At 45.4% G+C, this 16239-nt stretch overlaps 1 protein-coding gene across 3 annotated transcripts in view; it reads left to right on the top strand.

Moving 5' to 3' along the window:
- NDUFAF5 (NADH:ubiquinone oxidoreductase complex assembly factor 5) overlaps positions 1–16239 on the top strand; it is a 117734-nt gene that overhangs the window by 93583 nt on the left and 7912 nt on the right. For all 3 annotated transcript variants that reach the window (XM_069234105.1, XM_069234104.1, XM_069234106.1), the window contains 2 exons: positions 10792–10875; positions 12209–12291. In XM_069234105.1, coding sequence (XP_069090206.1) covers positions 10792–10875; positions 12209–12265 — 141 coding nt within the window. In that variant the 3' untranslated portion in view covers positions 12266–12291. The remainder of the gene's footprint in view (positions 1–10791; positions 10876–12208; positions 12292–16239) is intronic.

Here is a 16239-nt window from a genome sequence, read left to right as displayed (position 1 = left end):
AGCCTGCCTAGTGCCCTGAGAGATATCAGTGGGGTCAGAGAGAGTCTCCTAGCAGAGGATCCTTGCTTTCAGGCCAACATAGTTGGCAGACTGTAGATATAAAGCAAGTGCCAAATCACGCAGACTCCATCACCACCCAGAGAAAAGACCAAGAAACTCGATCAGGGGCCTTCTCTGTGTCAAGCATAATCATACCAACTGAGCTCTTATCAGTGGAGGCAGCTTCAAACACTGTAATGGCGTGTTGACGTGAAGTTGCCGTTTTCAGGAATGAACCTGTGCTGATTCCAATCGACCAGCCGTGAGATTACTGCCGAATGTCCGTTAGCCATGACCTGGGTGTAGATCTTTGAGTCTGCGTTGATTAGAGAGATTGGGTGATACGAACCACAGAGAGTGGGGTTTTTCCCTTTCTTAGGGAAGATGACACTATTTGTCACACCCCAGGACCTGGCCAAGCATGTTAAAAGAATTGAACAAATCCCCTAGGACCGGGGCCAGGATGTGTGGGGGAAAAAACATGGAATTCTAGAGGAATGTGATCGGTACCGGAGGCTTTACACTTAGCTAGGTAGCTGATATTAGCCTCTACCACAGTGAAAGTAATGGGCTTTTGTAAATTAGCTTGCTGTGGGTGTGATCCAGCTTATAATGAAAATGCCGCCCGATAAATTGACATACCGCCTCAGTAGAGGCAAACAATCCTCACAGTAGACATCCTGATAATATTGCTGAAAAACCTCTCTAATACCAGCTGGGAACACAACCAGCTTCCCCTTTTTGTTCCTAATCTGTTGGATAGAAATCATACTGGCAGTGTCCTAACTCTAAAGGAAAGCAACTGACCCACCTCTTCGTTGTTTTAAAAGTTTAACTATTGCCGAGGTTGGAATTTCTGAGCTGCCTGGTCCGAGACGCGCTTCCTAAGAGAAGCCGGCAGGACAGCCAGCTGCTCAGCAATAAATTCAGTCCACGGCCCATCCACAGCAATTATACTTTGCTCCAGACCAGTCTCCAAAATGCTAAGGATTGAGCAGATTTCAGTCTTCTTTGCTATGGCCACCCTCTGCTGATATGCCACAAACTGCAGCGTATGCCCTGACAAAGGCTCAAGTGCGTCTCAGACGATCGTAATAGCTGCAGAGCCTATTTTAACCTCCAGAAACTTCTGTATGAGATCGTTCATATGGCAAATATAGTCCTTCAAATTGCAATCTTCACTCAAATGTACGTCTTTGCAGTCCAGAGGGCTGAAGAAGGCCACTTGATTGGATGAACAATGCAAAGGAATTAAGATTAGATAAGAATCTTGGATTAAGCGAGATCTTTGAGAGCGATATCAATAAATTACTCACTAAGTTCATATATGTACGAAAAAGAGATTTATGGGGGGCAGAGTAATATGTAGGACCAAGTTAATTGGCTCTCTGAAATTGCCATAATTCAACAAGAGATGAGCTGTTTCAGTGCCTCCCTCCAGCCAAGCAGTTGCTTCCTCCAGAGCGCCAGGATCAAATGGCCCTGGGGCTCATGCGTAGCATCTTTTTCGTACATAATGTAATGTTAAAGACCCCACAGATAATTTAAGGCGAGAGCTAGAGATGGAGCTCGGTCAACAGAAAATCTGTTATTGACGGATCGCCATTATTCGGTCCATAGAAAACACATATTGTAAGGCCCATATTATTCCTATGAATAGTTTCAAGGAGCCACCAGCCATTAGGGTCAGCCGTTTGCCTCACAACCCCCATTTACTATCCCAGCCAGTATCGCTACATCCCTCTGGGTTGAGGTAAAACAAGAGATACCTAAAACTACCCCAGTTTCTTTAACAACTGAGTTTCCACTGGGGACAGATGTGACTCCTGGAGGCAATCCTAATTCTTCCTGGGTTTCTTACGCTTATTAGGTGCCTTAACTCCATTGATATTCCAGGAAAGATTATGCAGTTACTGACCAAGACTCCTGTTGTCACCATACACTATCACCAGACTCCACAAGTTTCCCCAGAACAGCTCATCGATCCACCAGCGCTTCCCTGGGAGCTGTTCTCCGAAATCGATAACCACCATTGTTCCCCAACAACCATTTTTTCTCCTATTTTAACTCTTAACCTTTACCAACCCTTCTACCAAAAAGCAAGCCCACAGGCCCAAATTTTCACTGAAAAATCCCACCAGTCGCCCCTCCCCACACCCCAATGTTCCTGACAATGGGGCCCTCCCACCCACCCCTTCTACATTATGCCCTAAAAAAAGGGCCGTCACCTGCCACCCCCAGAACATCTAGCAAATGGCTCATGGCCGAGGTCGGTTCTGTGACCAAAACCCCCACCAAATGGATCTTAGCCAAAAGAAAATAATATTACAAATATGCAAGACCCCCACCTGTGATCCACCTAAAATGTTTAACTTATGAGATACCCTCCAGTCCCTCGGATAGGCCCCACCCAAACAGGGTCCCTGACGGCATCCCATCCCAACAATTGCCGGAAAGTAGTTCTGAGGACCACTCCACCTACGAAGGAAAAAACAAGAACAGACTGCAGGCCAGAAGATACTCATTTCCCAGGCTGCCCTTTAGCTAACAGCTCCTGGAACTTCGGACATTGTACCAAAAATAAGTTTGGCCATAAGTCTAATCCGCAGTGTTGCAGGCCTCCCTCTGCAAGATGGCGGCTAGTGGTTAAACGCGGACTGTTCCCGATCTGGACTCCGACCTAAGATGTGCCCATTTGCAATAGACTCCAAAGGGCCCCTGCCTTCTTACTCACCTGTCCTTCTGATGCAGATTGCCATGGCATGATAGTGTGACTGCTGGACCAGTGGATTAGACACAGGCTGATATCCAGCGAAGTGGTGTCCAGGTTCCATGGTTGGTGTTTTCCCATGCTTCCCAGCACAGGAGAGAATTGTCTTTTCTCCGCTTCTGGAGGATTCCTGGTGGTGCATCCGGGAGGAGCAGAGAGGTTTCTCCTCGTTTGGCCTCCAAGTGATACCGCAGGGGAGATCTCCATGCTTTACTTGCTACGTTGTTTCCTTTGCAGCTGTTGGATTGGGTGCCGGCTGGACAGTTACTTTGATGCAAACTCTGTTGCCATATTTGAAATGGCTTTGAGTTCAGCAGGAGCTGAATAAAAGACTACTCTGAGTGCTCTGATTTTCTGACCTATTCACTTGGATTGTTCTGTGGCACGTTGGCAGGGATGTCACTTGGGGGGACAGTAAAAAGGGGTGGGTAACTTGCTGCAGCTGGTGCTCTTATCCCTCAAAAAGCTTGGCAAGAAACAGCCCCTCCCAATCAAGTTGGGGGATAGCAGCCCAAACAACTGTCTGTTTCTACTATTTTATCAGCTGACCCTGTCAGCCTGAGTGGTACGGGGAATAGTCGAGCTTTCCATTAGGAGGACATAATGACAGTTGCCTTAGAACAGGGGGTTCTGGATCCTCTTTTTCCGCTAGGCGAAGATGAGTTACTTTGGGAATTTAATGCAACAAAGATATCACCTACCAACAGTCTTCCTCCAGCTCCTATTCCTCCTACCACCCCTGGGACGCCTAGGATGCAGGTAGTTCTGAGGAAGCTATAATATGGATAGTTCGATGGCAACTGTCGCTGTAGATACGCATGTTCTGCAATAGCTCGCCATCTGGTGTTGGGCCGGAGTGTTACAAGTTGTTTTTCTTCGAAGAAGTCTTTCGAGTCACGGGACCGAGTGACTCCTCCTTTTGTCTCCATTGCGCATGGGCGTCGACTCCATCTTCGATTGTTTTTTTTCCGCCATCGGGTTCGGACGTGTTCCTGTCGCTCCGAGTTTCGGAACGGAAAATTAGCTAATTTCGGAAGATTTTCGTCGGTATTGTTGCGTTCGGGATCGGCGTACTTACATTCCACACCGCATCGAAGATCGAAGAGCTCCGGTGCCCTTCGGGGTAGTTTTTCGATCCTCCGTCGGGGCCTGGTCGGCCCGACCGCGTGCTGAAGAACGCCGATGGAACGGACCCCGTTCCGTTTCTGCCCCAAATGCCACAATAAGTACCCTTACACAGACCAACACTTGGTCTGCAACCTGTGCCTGTCACCTGAGCACTGCGAAGACACCTGCGAGGCCTGTCGTGCGTTCCGGTCCCGAAAAACACTCCGAGACCGTCGAGCCAGAAGACTTCAAATGGCGTCCGCACCGACAGCCCAACGGGAGTTCGAGGAACAGGAAGAAGAAGGTACCTTCTCGATCCAAGACTCAGACTCCGAAGGATTCGACGACACACAAACCGTGAGTAAGACGTCGAAAACCACACAAAGAAACATTTACAAGGCTCAGGGGACGCCACTGCCACCAGGCCATGGCTCGACCCATAAATTCGGTGACCGACCGTCGGCACCGAAAAAGGCCCAAACAGTGCCGAGATCGTCCGACTCCGGTCGAGACACCGGCACGCAGCCTTCTCGGGACCGAGAAAGTGCTGGAGACAAGCCTCGACACCGAGATGCCGGTGTGGACACCGCTCGACGCCGGGACAGCGGCACCGAAACAGATCGACGCCGAGAGGTTTCGGCCCCGAAAAGGAAAAAAGTCAGCTCGGAGCCGAAAAAACACGCAGACAAAGTTTCGACGCCGAAACAAACTGCAAGCGACCCAGCTTCAGGCTCTTATACAGAAGAGCACTCGCTAACCTCCCAAATGCAAAAGCATAGGTTTGAGGAAGAGCTGCAAGCAACTGATGTGGACCATACGCAAAAGCGTATCTTCATTCAGCAGGGGACAGGAAAACTAAGCACCCTTCCCCCCATTAGGAGAAAGAGAAGGTTGGAGTTCCAGACGGAACAAGCACCACAACCAAAAGTGGTGAAAAGAGTTACGCCACCACCCTCTCCTCCGCCCGTGATTAACGTTTCACCAGCACAAACTCCATCTCACTCCCCAGCTCACACCACCATGAGCCAGGGTGACCAAGATCAGGACGCATGGGACCTATACGACGCCCCAGTGTCAGATAACAGCCCGGAGGCATACCCTACAAAGCCATCTCCACCAGAAGACAGCACCGCGTACTCTCAGGTGGTGGCTAGAGCAGCACAATTTCATAACGTAAGCCTCCACTCAGAACAGGTCGAGGATGATTTCTTGTTCAACACACTCTCCTCCACCCACAGCTCCTACCAAAGCCTGCCTATGCTCCCTGGTATGCTCCGGCACGCAAAAGACATATTTAAGGAGCCGGTCAAAAGTAGGGCAATCACACCAAGGGTGGAAAAAAAGTATAAGCCGCCTCCTACGGACCCGGTTTTCATCACTACACAGCTGCCACCAGACTCTGTTGTTGTAGGAGCAGCTAGGAAAAGGGCCAACTCTCACACATCTGGAGATGCACCACCCCCAGATAAAGAAAGCCGCAAGTTCGATGCAGCTGGTAAGAGAGTCGCAGCACAAGCTGCAAACCAGTGGCGCATCGCGAACTCCCAGGCACTACTTGCGCGCTATGACAGAGCCCACTGGGACGAGATGCAACATCTCATTGAACATCTGCCCAAGGACTTCCAAAATAGGGCAAAACAAGTGGTTGAGGAGGGACAGACCATCTCCAACAACCAGATACGTTCCTCCATGGACGCTGCAGATACAGCTGCACGGACAATTAATACATCTGTAAATATCAGAAGGCATGCATGGCTCCGAACGTCTGGATTTAAACCAGAGATTCAACAAGCAGTTCTCAATATGCCTTTTAATGAAAAAGAACTGTTCGGTCCAGAAGTGGACACAGCGATTGAGAAGCTCAAAAAAGATACGGACACTGCCAAAGCCATGGGCGCACTCTACTCCCCGCAGAGCAGAGGGAATTACAGCACATTCCGTAAAACGCCCTTTCGAGGGGGGTTTCGGGGTCAAAGCACACAAGCCAGCACCTCACAAGCAACACCGTCCACTTACCAAGGACAGTATAGAGGAGGTTTTCGGGGACAATATAGAGGAGGGCAATTCCCTAGAAATAGATGGAGATTTCAAAGCCCCAAAACCCCTACTACTAAACAATGACTCACATGTCACTCACCCCCTCCACACAACACCAGTGGGGGGAAGAATAGGTCATTATTACAAAGCATGGGAGGAAATCACTACAGACACTTGGGTTCTAGCAATTATCCGACATGGTTATTGCATAGAATTTCTACAATTCCCTCCAAACATACCACCAAAAGCACAAAATTTAACAACACACCATTCCAATCTCCTGGAGATAGAAGTGCAGGCACTATTGCAAAAGAATGCAATCGAATTAGTGCCAAACACACAAATAAACACAGGAGTTTACTCACTGTACTTTCTGATACCAAAGAAGGACAAAACGCTGAGACCAATCCTAGACCTCAGAGTAGTGAACACTTTCATCAAATCAGACCACTTCCACATGGTCACACTACAAGAAGTATTGCCATTGCTAAAACTACACGACTACATGGCAACTTTAGACCTCAAGGATGCTTATTTCCATATACCAATACACCCATCGCACAGAAAATACCTAAGGTTTGTATTCAAAGGAATACATTACCAATTCAAGGTACTGCCTTTCGGATTAACAACCGCACCAAGAGTCTTTACCAAATGTCTAGCGGTAGTCGCTGCACACATAAGAAGGCAGCAAATACATGTGTTCCCATATTTGGACGACTGGCTAATCAAGGCCCATTCGTTCATACAGTGCTCAAATCACACAAATCAAATCATACAAACCCTCTTCAAACTCGGGTTCACCGTCAATTTCACAAAATCCAAAATTCTGCCACGCAAGGTACAACAATACCTAGGAGCCATAATAGACACATCAAAGGGAGTAGCCACTCCAAGTCCACAAAGAATTCAAAATTTCAACACCATCATACAACGCATGTATCCAACACAAAAGATACAGGCAAAGATGGTATTACAACTCCTAGGCATGATGTCATCATGCATAGCCATTGTCCCAAACGCAAGACTGCACATGAGGCCCTTACAACAATGCCTAGCATCACAGTGGTCTCACGCACAGGGTCACCTTCTAGATCTGGTGTTAATAGACCGCCAAACTTACCTCTCGCTTCTGTGGTGGAACAACATAAATTTAAACAAGGGGCGGCCTTTCCAAGACCCAGTGCCACAATACGTAATAACAACAGATGCTTCCATGACAGGGTGGGGAGCACACCTCGATCAACACAGCATACAAGGACAATGGAACGTACATCAAACAAAACTGCATATCAATCACCTAGAACTTCTAGCAGTTTTTCAAGCACTAAAAGCTTTCCAACCAATAATAGTTCACAAATACATTCTCGTCAAAACAGACAACATGACAACAATGTATTATCTAAACAAGCAGGGAGGGACGCACTCCACGCAGTTAAGCCTGCTAGCACAAAAAATTTGGCATTGGGCAATTCACAACCAAATTCGCCTAATTGCACAGTTTATACCAGGGATACAAAATCAACTCGCAGACAATCTCTCTCGAGATCACCAACAGGTCCACGAATGGGAAATTCACCCCCAAATTCTGAACACTTATTTCAAACTCTGGGGAACACCTCAGATAGACTTGTTTGCGACAAGGGAGAACGCAAAATGCCAAAACTTCGCATCCAGGTACCCACACAAACAATCCCAAGGCAATGCCCTATGGATGAACTGGTCAGGGATATTTGCTTACGCTTTTCCTCCTCTCCCTCTCCTTCCTTACCTGGTAAACAAACTCAGTCAAAGCAAACTCATATTGATAGCACCAACTTGGGCAAGGCAACCCTGGTGCACAACGCTGCTAGACCTATCAGTGGTACCCTGCATCAAATTGCCCAACAGGCCAGATCTGTTGACACAGCACAACCAAAAGATCAGACACCCAGATCCAGCATCGCTGAATCTAGCAATCTGGCTCCTGAAATCCTAGAATTCGGGCACTTACAACTTACCCAAGAATGTATGGAAGTCATAAAACAAGCAAGAAGGCCATCCACCAGGCACTGCTATGCAAGTAAATGGAAGAGGTTTGTTTGCTACTGCCATATTAATCAAATACAACCATTACACACAACTCCAGAACATGTAGTGGGTTACTTGCTTCACTTACAAAAATCTAACCTAGCTTTCTCTTCCATTAAGATTCACCTTGCAGCAATATCTGCATACCTGCAGACTACCTATTCAACTTCCCTATATAAAATACCAGTCATTAAAGCATTCATGGAGGGCCTTAGGAGAATTATACCACCAAGAACACTACCTGTTCCTTCATGGAACCTAAATGTTGTCCTAACTAGACTTATGGGTCCACTTTTTGAACCCATGCACTCCTGCGACATACAGTTCCTAACCTGGAAGGTGGCATTTCTCATCGCCATTACTTCCCTAAGAAGAGTAAGCGAGATTCAGGCGTTTACTATACAGGAACCTTTTATACAACTACACAAAAATAAAGTCGTCCTAAGGACCAATCCTAAATTTTTGCCAAAGGTTATTTCACCGTTCCATCTAAATCAAACAGTGGAACTTCCAGTGTTCTTTCCACAGCCAGATACCGTAGCTGAAAGAGCACTACATACATTAGATGTCAAAAGAGCATTGATGTATTACATTGACAGAACAAAGAACATCAGAAAGACTAAACAACTCTTTATTGCATTTCAAAAACCTCATGCAGGAAACCCAATTTCAAAACAAGGTATAGCCAGATGGATAGTTAAATGCATCCAAATCTGCTACCTTAAAGCTAAACGACAGCTGCCCATTACACCAAGGGCACACTCAACCAGAAAGAAAGGTGCTACCATGGCCTTTCTAGGAAACATCCCAATGCAAGAAATATGTCAGGCAGCCACGTGGTCTACGCCTCACACATTCACCAAGCACTACTGTGTAAACGTGTTATCCGCACAACAAGCCACAGTAGGTCAAGCCGTATTAAGGACATTATTTCAGACTACTTCCACTCCTACAGGCTGATCCACCGCTTTTGGGGAAATAACTGCTTACTAGTCTATGCAGAACATGCGTATCTACAGCGACAGATGCCATCGAACTGAAAATGTCACTTACCCAGTTTACATCTGTTCGTGGCATCAGTCGCAGTAGATTCGCATGTGCCCACCCGCCTCCCCGGGAGCCTGTAGCAGTTTGGAAGTTACCTTCAATTATTTATATATGTATCATCTCAACCTTAAATACGTGCATACTTAGTCACTCCATTGCATGGGCACTATTACTACAATTCAACTCCTACCTCACCCTCTGCGGGGAAAAACAATCGAAGATGGAGTCGACGCCCATGCGCAATGGAGACAAAAGGAGGAGTCACTCGGTCCCGTGACTCGAAAGACTTCTTCGAAGAAAAACAACTTGTAACACTCCGGCCCAACACCAGATGGCGAGCTATTGCAGAACATGCGAATCTACTGCGACTGATGCCACGAACAGATGTACACTGGGTAAGTGACATTTTCATTATTCAATCTTGCCTCATGGAGGTGACGACGCCTCAGGCTTCTCTCAGTCCGGCAGTTGAAGAGAATTGAACAGCTGTTGTTCAGCACTGCTCCCATGTTCTGAGTCTCTCATCTAGGGTGGAAGACTAGGAGAACTGGTCACATAGGAACATCCTGTGAGTTCTGGGTATCCCAAAGGTGGGGGAGGGTGACTACAAGGGCTTGTTTCGTTAATCTTTCCCCTCACTGGGTGACTGGGACATGGACAGTATGATACAGAGGGCTAATTGTATTCCATTTCGGCATCCCAGCAATGGTTGGTCCCCCCTTCGTGCCATCCTAATTTATGTTGGGAATTTCATTCTACGGCAGATCTGTCGAGCAGCCCTGCCAAAGTCACCTATCCAGGCCTGTGGAGTGGAATGTTTTCGTCTGCTCAGATTTCTGCCACCAAACAGTTGTGAGGCGTTGGCAGCTCAGGGAGGATATTCCGGCTTTGCAGAAGATTGGAGCAGTTGTTTCTCTTATGGAACCTGCAACATTGCATTGTGAAATTGTCTAAAGTTCATTAAAATCGAGTAATGTGTCTTTTTCTGTAATGTGGTTCTTTATTTCAGGTGTATATTCATCTGATTCAGTTCATCCTGCCTGAGTTCCTTTGGCTGTAATGTTTTCAGTCCTATTGAGTATCTTGATTGGACTGGTCTTAATTTTCTTTCTCAATCTCTTACATTACAATATTAATTCCACTGTACTTTTGAGTCAATTACTATCATTATTTACTTTGTAATGTTTTGCTATTGCATGGTGTCTGTTAATTACTGCACTTATATGTTTTAATATTCTTTGCTTAGCATACATGCCAATGTATTTTAGCCCACATGCACACTCACTAATGTACACTACACATTCTCTGCAATATTGCATTCATTGCAATGTTGACACATCTTAAAGTCCACTTTTTTTTGTCAGCCATGTCTCCTGACTTTAGGTGATCTAAAAGTAACTCAGGATTTTGCCTTACATTGATCGTGGCACCACTATATGTATGTGTAGATATGTACATTTCTATGATTTAAAATTGGATTACAAGTGATTAATATTTACTTCCTGAGCATTAGGTTTAGGTGTGTTGTATGCATTAGCTGAGTGCTCAGTGTTGAAAATATACATAGAGAAGTGTAATTTTGCATAAATTATCGGGTAGCTTTTCAGAACAGAACATTAAACTGTAAAAGTATCCATTTTATTTTTGTGTAATCAATTGAATTATCAAAATAATTATGTTACACAAAGTAGCCACATTTACTTGCCATCAATTAATTTCAGGCATGGGAGAGAGCAATTGCTCTTGGAACAGAAAATCAATGCTACATAGAGACACTATGCTGGCCGCTTCAGCTATATACAAAGGTAAGATTTAAGTTATTTTGGTCTCTATGAAATATAATTCATCCTACCCTGAACTCCCAAGTATGTGTTCCTTTAAAAATGTACAGTCTTTCTAGAGTTCCTTGGGAGCAGTGAACCCCCGAGGACAAAGCAGAATTGATCATGTCTAGAATCGGTCATAAACATTTGTCAGATTTTCCCAGGGGCCCAGAGGCAGAACCACACTTAAAATACTGCACTGCAGTGTCTCAGATACTCATGAGGCCAAAGGTTCGGTAAAAGGCTCTGAGAATAAAAAAGGCCATTTTCCTATACTGGTGGGTGTACACACTAGCTCCACTTCCTTTGTAGTTTTTGGTGTTTGTTGGCTCTTTGGCTGGCTGTCATGTCTACTGTGGTTGAAGACCATTAAGTCTCATACCATGGGGTAGTATTGGAATGTATAAGGTGTCAGTTATATAGTTCCTTTGAGGCGCCTTCTAGCTTCATTATTAAAAAGAAATCTCCTGTGGCTAGTGTACGCTGACTCCTTTGAGGCCCTGGGGTTCTGGACGGAGAGTGTGCCTTCCATTGCTAGCGGAGACAGGTATGTAGTCCCTTGGTGTGAGTATGGAATCATACAGGCCAGTGACCACTGAATACCCTTGAGTTTGTCTCTCCCTGATCTCTAGTGGACTCCCCTTCCCATTGTGGTTCAGGTTCAGTTCTAAGGAATAAAATCACTCAGGAGAGCATCTCTTCCAGGAATGCTTTTTTCTGTCTTCCTGCTTCATCATGGTTTAAGGGCAGAAGCGCAAGAGAGCCATCCTCCTCTGTGTATCCTGGATGGTTCATGCTATTTTCTTATTTAACATTTCTGATTTACTTGGAACATTTTTAACTATTGGTATAGAATGTGTTACTTGTGATAAATAGTTAACATAAGTATATTCAGTACAAAAAAAGCTGAAGTTGCCATATATTGGACTAATTATTCAAGTGCCTGAGAGGCATTTTTTCTTTTCTTTCTTTCTGTTTTACAGTTAACAGTGAAATCTTTATTGTAGTCCTGTGCCAAAGCCATAAACTCAGATTCTAATAATTCTATATGCTTAATGAGATTGATCACATTTCTGGTTTCAACGTGTCATTGGGTTGTCAGTTGATTATTGGTTCATGGGAGGAGTATTGGTAGACAACTTAATGATTTCAGAGCCTGCCACCTTAGTTTTCAAACTCCAAGTTATAGCAGTGCTCTTCTACTTTGAAGTTAACAAACGTTGTACTGACTTTGCCTGTATGTTATTATATTAAGGACAGATTCTGATTTTATTTCCGTTTTTGTATCCTACTTCAATATTTGCATTTTCAAAAGAAATGTATGGCAATGATGACGGATCAGTTCCTGCAACATTTCAAATTTTCTACATGATTGGATGGAAACCACATGTTTCGCAGGTAAAGACCCTAATCTACAATGTAGTTATCTTTAATTTTGAGCTTTAATTGTGGTTGGGCATTTGCATGGGCTTTATTTATTTTGACTTTCACTTCTTCATTAACTGCAGTTTATCCTCGGTACCATTTACCTCATTGCCCCTTTACATCGTTACTTTAAGATCTAGGTTTGTTTATCCTCTTATTAGACACTTTGTGAGCCAGCTACCAGACATGTGAGTAGAGCCTGTAGTCCGCAGGTCAGATGATTGACTTTATTCTCTCCTCTTCTCCCCCTTCTGCCCTTCCACCGCCTGTCCCCTTCTCATTACCACCCCACCCTTCCAAGAGGCATTTTGTCCCTTTGCTATGCAGGCTTACAAGAGACCACGTTCAGTATCTCTCATTTGCTCACTCTTGCACTCTAAGTATAAAATAGAACACACCAAATGTAGCAGTAATCACCCCACTTCGCATGATTTGTTTTCTGCTGCCGTAGGGAAGAGATTCAATCCAGAACTACAAAAGCAGGAGGAGCAGGGCAGAGTCAGAGATGAAAGTATCAAGGTAGAAAGGTCTACTTGAATCCGGGTATCGCATTTAGAAAAGGTAATATTGCAGTGGTAAAAGCTACCGAAATAACCCTTTTGTAATACATAATTCTTCCTCCGCTTGCCTGAGGAGCACTGCTACATGTGTGTGTTCCCTCATTAGCTTGGGATTGTAGCCTAGTTCAAATGAGTGTATCTCAAGTGTGCATGCTCATATTATCATAGCATGCACATGCTGAAAGATGCCCTGTTGGGATATGCTGAAGGTCTGCCACTTTGAAATTGGCATACCTTTTGCACCCTCCTCAGAGGAAGTTTTGGGGATTGCAAGCATGGAGCATCCAATAAATCCACCTGCTGCGAAGAGTAGACGGACCGTGTTTATCTGCTTACAGGATCATTGACCGTGCACTTTGAACACTGTAATAGGCCCAGACTTTCAGGATGCATTTGAGAACCCTGCACACAGGCCTTTGAAGACCGTAAAACGGACCTAACAAGGGTGAATGATCTGCCAGGCTTTACCTTCATAAGGCCCTGGAGGACCTATTTCACTGTCTTGAAATGCAAACACAGCGATCAAATGGTAGGGTTTCCAGCCACTCTGCCTTGTCTTCCCTTGCAAAGCTACCCATAGTATCTATGGCACTTGTGCAAGGACATGCAGATTTGTGCTGTTAATGGGTTGCCCAGTGTACACCAGTGCAGTGCACCTAGAGGTTCACATTTTCCCAGCAAACATCTCTAGGGTGTTTTATGGCATCTCATTTTCACAGTTATTATATCATACTGTAGTCACTCTGCAATGGAAGATACTCTATTGTCCATCACGTTAGAAATCATAACTTTTTAGACCCTCCCCCCCCCCCCCATATATTGGATGCTCCTTAAGTATTTTACATTTTAATTAGTGGTTATTTGCCTTGAACCATGAAGTCTGTAGTCTTCACAATACAGTATTTATTTATTCATCCATTTGCAACAAAGGACTAAAATTCGTAAAAGCATGCTGCGTTTGATTCCATCACGTTCTATATTTCTTTTTTCTTATTTTCTTATATTGATTTTCTTAAAGCATATAGTAGACACTGATACTCTGATACACAGTTATCTCTCAGGGGATATCCATGGTGCTCACATTTGGCACATACGTTTTCAAATTTGAAGTTTGTACAATATCTGATCTAGTCTATTCTGATTAACAAATATCACAATTGTTTTATGCAAAATACACTTTATTTTACTAAGGGTATAACTGAATCACTCCGACAATTCATCTACATGATGTCATTTCCTGTAACAATGCCTTCCAGTGTATTAGGTCTTTAGGTAGCTTTTGTGTACATGTCAGTTCAATATAAATAGCTTCAGCAATAGACTGCTCAGGAACATCAACCATCAATCAATCACGAGCTTGTATAGCACACTGCTCACCCTTAGGGTCTCAAGGCACTGAGGGGGTGACCTCCGAGATTAATTGAAGAGCCATGTCTTGAGGTCCTTCCTGAACTGAGGCAGTGATGGCGACTGTCTGAGGTGCGGTGGTAAGGCGTTCCAGCCTTTTGCTGCCAGGTATAAAAAAGATCTTCCTCCAGCCTAGGACTTCTTTATTAGGGGTACAATGGCAAGTGACTGTTGGGAAGAGCGAAGGGTTCTGGAAGGGGAGTACCAGTTGATGCGGATGTTTAGGTAGTTGGGTCCGTCGTCGTGAAGGGCTCTGTAGGCATGAATGATTAGTTTGGAGTTGATCCTCTTCTCGACGGTGAGCCAGTGGAGGTTCTTAAGGTGTTCTGGTATGTGTTCTCGGTGGGGAATGTCTAGGATGAGTCTGGTGGCGGTGTTCTGAATCAGTTGCATCTTATTCAGGTCCTTCTTGGAGGTTCCAGCATAGAGGGCATTGCCGTAGTTAAGTCTGCTTGTGATAAGGGCGCGTGTCACAGTTTTCCGGCAGTCAGTTGGTATCCATCTGATGATCTTTCGTAGGTGTCTGAGGGTGTGGAAGCAGGTGGAGGTGACAAAGTTGACTAGCCTGGTCATGGTGAGCGTTGAGTCGAGGATGACCCCGAGGTAGTGTGCATGGTCTGTAGGGGTAGGGAGTTTGCCAAATGTTGAGGGCCACCAGGAGTCGTCCCAGGCTGACTTTGAGGGTCCCAGGACGAGGATCTCGGTTTTGTCCGAGTTCAGCTTGAGGCAGCTTTCTCTCATCCAGGTGGCTACTGCTTCCATTCTGTCTCGTAAATTCTTCCTGGCTGTTGATTGGTTCTCAGGGAGAAGATCAGTTGGGTGTCATCAGCGTAGGAAATAGTATTCATCCTGTAGTTCCTGACCATGGGGGCGAGTGGGATCATGCAGATGTTGAACAGCGTGGGGCTCAGCGATGATCCACAGCTGATGTTGATGGGTTCTGACCGGTGGGGCAGGAAAGTCAGGCGACTTTCTGTGTGAGTCCATTGACTGGCCTTGCCTCGTATACCTGCTGCGTGGCATCTGGGGCATAATGTACGATGGGATACTGTATCGAAGTCGGCCGGGAGATCGAGTAGGAGGAGGGCTGCTGTCTGTCCCTAGTTGAGGAGGGAGAGAATGTCATCTGTGGCTGCCAACAGGACGGTTTCTGTACTGTGGTTGGTTCTGGATCCTGGAATCCTGATTGAGGACATCCAGGATGATGATGTCTTCCGCGTGTTGGCGTAGCTGAGTGTTGATTGTTTTCTCTGCGACTTTATCTGGGAAGGGTAGCAGTGAGATGGGGAGGTAGTTCTTGAGGTCTGTCAGGTTGGCTGTTGGTTTCTTTCGAAGAGGGTGAATCTCAGCATGCTTCCAGTCTTCGGGGTAGGTTGCTGCTTCTAGGGAGCAGTTGATGGGCTTGCAGAGTTCTGGCGCGATTGCGGCGCTGGCCTAGTTGAAAATGTTTTGTGGGCAGGGGTCAGTTGGGGCTCTGGAGTGGATGCTGCTCATGGTGGAGAGAGTGTTGTCCGTCGTGAGGGGGGTCCTGGTGTGCAGGAGTCGAGGGGATTCGGCTGATCCTGGCAAGGCTATTGTTGGTGGATTCAAGGAGTCTTGTGGTCCGAAACTGTCGTAAATGTCCATATTTTCAGTTCCGGTGCCCTATTTTACACTTACGTAATAATACATCATCTTCTGGTCAGCAGTAAGGCAAACTCTTCTGCATTTTCCTTCATTTCATTTCTAGTCATAAAAGGCATTATGCATAGAAGCACTGTTCTAGTGAAAATCTCATTGTTTGTCCATTGCATATACACACACACACCCCCCTATGGATTTTCAGTATTGTTTCACAAGCAGGCATGTACTGTTGGGATTACTCCAAGGTCTAATCCTTATAAGCCTGCACCACATTTTTGTTAACTCTAATTTCTCAAACTCTTTACCCTAAACTATTCAAAGGTACTTCTGT

This window comes from Pleurodeles waltl, chromosome 5, assembly GCF_031143425.1.
Source record: "Pleurodeles waltl isolate 20211129_DDA chromosome 5, aPleWal1.hap1.20221129, whole genome shotgun sequence".
Taxonomy (NCBI): domain Eukaryota; kingdom Metazoa; phylum Chordata; class Amphibia; order Caudata; family Salamandridae; genus Pleurodeles; species Pleurodeles waltl.
Note: the sequence above shows the minus strand (reverse complement) of the source record. Positions and strands in the feature narration are given on the sequence as shown.